Raw genomic sequence first — 5,511 nt, 5'->3', positions numbered from 1 at the left:
GGCCCATCCCCACTCACTGTTGGGATCCACGTTCTCGCACAGCTCTGTTTTGGCCTCTCCGTTGGGCCGCTCGCTGGCTTTGTGGGACAGTCGCGAGGACATGGTGGCCGCCGTCACCACCGCCTTGAAGCTGCGCTTGCGCTTCTGCACGTTGAGCTCGGGGTGGAAGATGATGATGTAAACCTTGGGCATGTAGAGCATCCCCAGCGCCACCGACGCGCTCAGGTTCATGGAGATGGTGAGCGTGGTGGTTTGGATGTAGAGCTGTGGGGGGACACACATGGGTTACACACGGGCTGGGGCAGGGAGAAACACCCAAAAAAGGGATTGGAACCAGTTATGGGATTGTAACCCCTTTGCAGTGTGTTACACAGGGCTGCTGGGGCAGGGAGAAACACCCGATAAAGGGATTGAAACCATTGATGGGATTGTAACTCCTTTGTGTTATAGACGGGGGCTGCTGGGGCAGAGATAAACACCCAAAAAAGGGATTGGAACCAGTTATGGGATTGTAACCATTTATGGGACCCCTTTGCAGTGTGTTACACAGGGCTGCTGGGGCAGGGAGAAACACCAGTTATGGGATTGCAACCATTTATGGGATTTTAACCCTTTGCAATGTGTTACACACGGGCTGGGGCAGGGAGAAACACCCAATAAAGGGATTGGAACCATTGATGGGATTGTAACCCCTTGGCAGTGTGTTACACAGACACAAACACCATTTATGGGATTTTAACCATTTATGGGACCCCTTTGCAGTGTGTTACACATGGCTGCTGGGGCAGAGATAAACACCATTCATAGGATTTTAACCCTTTACGGGATTTTAACCCTTTACGGGATCTTAACCATTTACAGGATTTTAACTCCTTTGCAGTGTGTTACACACCAGGGATGCTCCAGGTCACACAAACACCCATTGTACAGTGATTTTTAACCAGTTTGAAGTGTGTCACCCACTGGGGCTGCTCCGAGTCACACACAAACACCCATTTTAATGGGATTTTTAACCCCTTTGCGGTGTGTTACACATGGGGATGCTCCAGGCCACACAAACACCCATTGTACAGCCATTTTTAACCGTTTTTAAGTTCGCAGTGCAGATGTGTGAGCTGAGATCTCCAGGCTGCAGCCACGGTGACGTCCCACACCAATGCTCTCCTGATCCACCTCAGTGCTGGACACTTTCAGTGGATTTAACACAAATCCCACAGAAAGTTATGGCTCAGCTTTTGTTCAGTTATTTAAAGAGTGAAGATCAGATCCGGACTGAAATAATTCTGATATTAATTAAGGTTTAGCTGAGCTGTAAGCTACAGAAGAGGAACTATAACAACACAGGTTAGTAGAAATTTCTGACTTTTAAAAACATTGAGGAAGATGGGATTTTCTTGTTTTTACTGTACTTTGATTCTCTMCATTCACTGAAATAACTTTGCAGAACGTCCACAGTGATTTCTGTGCTCATGACATTCAGCTGTGCTCGTTATTGTGGAAAAATATTTTCAAGTCAGAGAACRGGTACTGAGATGAGCATTCAAAGAACCCACAGAGATTAAAAAATGTACTCTGCAAATATAGAGGGGTAGAAAAGCCTTTTTTACCCCTTTTTTTTTAACTGTCTTTTCAGAGGACACACATAACGGATAAACAAGAACAATTCTCACTACTTGAGAGGATTCAGCACAATTAAAARCACAGGGACAGCACAATTCAGGTGTGAGGGACTGGGGAGGCAGCAGCACCTCTGTGGATCCTTTTAAAAATTAAACACACAGGGAATCCAGAGAGATGGGAAACCAGCACACACTGAGAGGGGATTCTTCAAAACACCATTTCCTCTTCTCCTCCCCTCCAGTGCTCATCACTCCCATCTTCTCATGGGAAAACTCTGAGAAAAACACCAATGTCTCCAGATTTCCCCATCTTGGGGGAGCTTTCAGAGCCTCCACCCCAAACCCCTGCAAACGTCCCCCAAAATGCTGGGTCTGCCCTGAGTGTCCCTGCACTGGAGCAGGGAGTGCCCCACACCTCTGGGACTCCTTCAGGTATAGAAATATATATATATATATATATTTATATTTATATTTATATTTATATTTATATTTATATTTATATTTATATTTATATTTATATATTTATTTAAATATTTATATATTTATATATTTTTATATATAAATATTTATATATTTATATATTTATATATTTAAATATTTATATATTTAAATATTTATATATTTATATATTTATATATAATTAGGAGGTTCTGCACCCAGCCCCTGCCCAGCCCACACCACACCACTGGCCTTACTGGGAGAGACTGGGGAACTGGCCTTACTGGGAGGGGATTGGGGAACTGGCCTTACTGGGACGGACTGGGGAACTGGCTTTACTGGGACGGACTGGGGAACTGGCCTTACTGGGATGGACTGGTGAACTGGCCTTACTGGGAGGGAATTGGGGAACTGGCCTTACTGGGAGAGACTGGGGAACTGGCCTTACTGGGACGGACTGGGGAACTGGCCTTACTGGGACGGACTGGGGAACTGGCCTTACTGGGACGGACTGGGGAACTGGNCAAAACACCATTTCCTCTTCTCCTCCCCTCCAGTGGTCATCAGTCCCAACTTCTCATGGGAAAACTCTGAGAAAAACACCAATGTCTCCAGATTTTCCATCTCTGGGGAAACTTTCAGTCTCTGCCCCAAACCCCTGCAAACAACTCCCAAAATGCTGGGTCTGCTCTGGGTGTCCCTGGGACTTCTTCAGGTATATATTTATATATTTATATATTTATATATTTATATATTTATATATTTATATATTTATATATTTATATATAATTAGGAGGTTCTGCACCCAGCCCCTGCCCAGCCCACACCACACCACAACCCCCCTGATTCCAGAGGCTGCCCCAGCGGGAACTGGCCTTACTGGGACGGACTGGGGAACTGGCCTTACTGGGAGGGAATTGGGGAACTGGCCTTACTGGGAGAGACTGGGGAACTGGCCTTACTGGGAGGGAATTGGGGAACTGGCCTTACTGGGAGGGAGTTGGGGAACTGGCCTTACTGGGACGGACTGGGGAACTGGCCTTACTGGGAGGGAATTGGGGAACTGGCTTTACTGGGAGGGACACCCTGGGGTCCTTCCATCCAACACCATCCCCTAACCCTGGTTTGCTGCCCGAGCTGCACCATCACAGCAGCAGACTTTTGTTTATCTTTATTTTCCCTGCTCGAGGGGTCGAAGGTGCACAGATCCTTTAATCCAAGGCCCCTTTGGCAGCTCCCACCTTGCAGACGCTGATGGGAGATAAGAGGCGAGGGAGAAAAGAGCGTTTGTAGAACAAGGAGGGATGAGTGACACACAAAGCTTCTCATGACAAATGGGAGMAGCAGAAAGATAAGGGAAACTAATAGATATGCTTATTATGCAGAGCCTCAGCTTTATGTGTTTTATCTCTGCTTTGTGGTTTTACCAGGCAGACATAAAAATGCRGTTTACGTGAAACTATTTCATTCCTTATTTCACTTCTTCTGATAAATTCTGGGGAAGCATTTTAGATGAATGCAAATGGGTGACTTAAAGTACAAAGGATCAGATTTAACTGACAATGGGACTCTAATAACTCGTGCGTGCCTTTTACAGCTGGCTGCTGAACCTGGCAGCTCCCAAASCTGAGATTAAATTAAGAAATTAAGATGCAGATTTAGTGAGAGATACTCGAACTTGACGTGAATGAGAACTGGGATGGAGCTCACTCAGCCTGGAGGGGAGAAGGCTCTGGGGTGACACAATTGTCACCTTCCAGGAGCTTCAAGAAACACAGAGAGAGACTTTAAAACACAGAGAGAGACTTTACAAGGGCCTGGAGGGACAGGTTAAAAAGGGATTTAAACTGCCAGAGGACAGGGTTTGGTGGGATATTGGGAATAAATCCTCCCCTGGGAGGGTGAGGCCCTGGCACAGGGTGCCCAGAGCAGCCCCTGGACCCCTTTGAGTGCCCAAGGCCAGGCTGGACATTGGGGCTGGGGACACCCTGGGACAGTGGGAGGTGTCCCTGCCATGCTGGGGTGACACTGGATGGGCTCTGAAATTCTTTTACCCCAAACCATTCCTGTCTGGAAGCGCTGCCAGCGAAAATCGAGGTTTTTCCAAACCCAATGTGGTGTTGTTCTGCCAGGACCTCTCCCCAGGAGGGTTTGAAGCCATTTTTACCACGACAAAAGGACGAATTCATTCTGAAGGKTCACCCTCACTCATCTCCTCTCAAGCAGACTCTGAATTTTGGCAAATTTTAACTTCACACTCTGCGTTACAAATGCACCGACTTTGAAGCAGCGCTGGAGAAAACCCAACCCTGAGGACATCATTCACATGCAAAAGCACCTAGATTTTATCACTTCTTTTACATAAGTGATTTCCATTTGAATTTTAGATTTTTATGTTTTCCGGATTCTTGCTTTATTCATGCAAATCACAAGAATTACCTTCAAAACCTTGAGAGAAAATTGGACTGGTCTGGAATACACAGACCTAATAAGCAGCAATTTTTACAGAACCAAATCCATCAATGGCAGGTTTTGCATGAACTGGGATTTCTCTGGGAGCAGAGCTCAGTCTTTGCCAGCCCAGGAGACATTTCCAGCTGCTGGGCCAGAAGGACTGAACTCACAGTTTGCAGAACAACTGAACTCAGAGCTGCAGAGCTTTGGAAAATCCCTTCAGGAGTYAGAAATCCTTTCTGTAGGGTAAAACTTCGCCTTCACTCTAATCAGGAGCAACTGCTCCTCTTTTCTAATTCAGCTTTCCAATTATGCACTGAATTGTGTTATGTTGCAATATGGAAATAAAGTGGTAACATGAGATATTTTTGGACTCGTGCTATTACAAGCCAATTTATCTCACTTTTATATGGGAATTAAAACAAATGTTCTTACGGATGAAGTAGACGGTTTATAAATCTCCCACAAGGCTTTTCCAGGTCATCTGAAGATTCTGTCTCATTCTCTACATTATGCTGTGCAAATATAAGAATGAGAAACACTTTCTAATAAAAATTAAAATGAGCTTCCCCTGCGTTGTGTGTTTGTAAAAACATGGGAAGTGAAAGGCTGAACACACTGAAATGTGTCCTGAGACACTTTGGTGTCCTGGGGGTGGGTGAGGGTCCCACAGCACCCCTGTCCTTCTGGAGCACTGCACCCTCACCAAAAACCCCAAACCATGGGGATCCTTCAGCTCCTTCCCCACCCAGACTGTCCCTGCCTCGATGAGGGTTTCACATCCCATAAAACATCCATCCCATAAAACATCCATCACACCTCCCCCTGTCCCAGAGAGCTCCAAACCCCAATGTCCATCCTGGCCCTGGGCATTTCAGGGGATCCAGGGGCAGCCAGGAATTGCTGGAATCAGCTGGGAGCCAAGAGAGGAGCAGGGCTGGCACTGGCACTGGACTGAAGGGTTTGGGGTTGGTCAGACTGAAGGGTTTGGGGTTGGTCA

General features: G+C 46.3%; 1 protein-coding gene across 1 annotated transcript in view; it reads right to left on the bottom strand.

The window, feature by feature from the left end:
- LOC130584651 (metabotropic glutamate receptor 7-like) overlaps positions 1 to 5,511 on the bottom strand; it is a 65,157-nt gene that overhangs the window by 22,245 nt on the left and 37,401 nt on the right. Inside the window, exon 5 of the mRNA XM_057384765.1 lies at positions 18 to 264. Within this exon, the coding sequence (XP_057240748.1) occupies positions 18 to 264 (247 nt within the window). The remainder of the gene's footprint in view (positions 1 to 17; positions 265 to 5,511) is intronic.

The sequence above is a fragment of the Malurus melanocephalus genome, unplaced genomic scaffold (genome assembly GCF_030028575.1).
Source record: "Malurus melanocephalus ecotype Western Australia unplaced genomic scaffold, MMel_1.1 scaffold_744, whole genome shotgun sequence".
Lineage (NCBI taxonomy): Eukaryota > Metazoa > Chordata > Aves > Passeriformes > Maluridae > Malurus > Malurus melanocephalus.
Note: the sequence above shows the minus strand (reverse complement) of the source record. Positions and strands in the feature narration are given on the sequence as shown.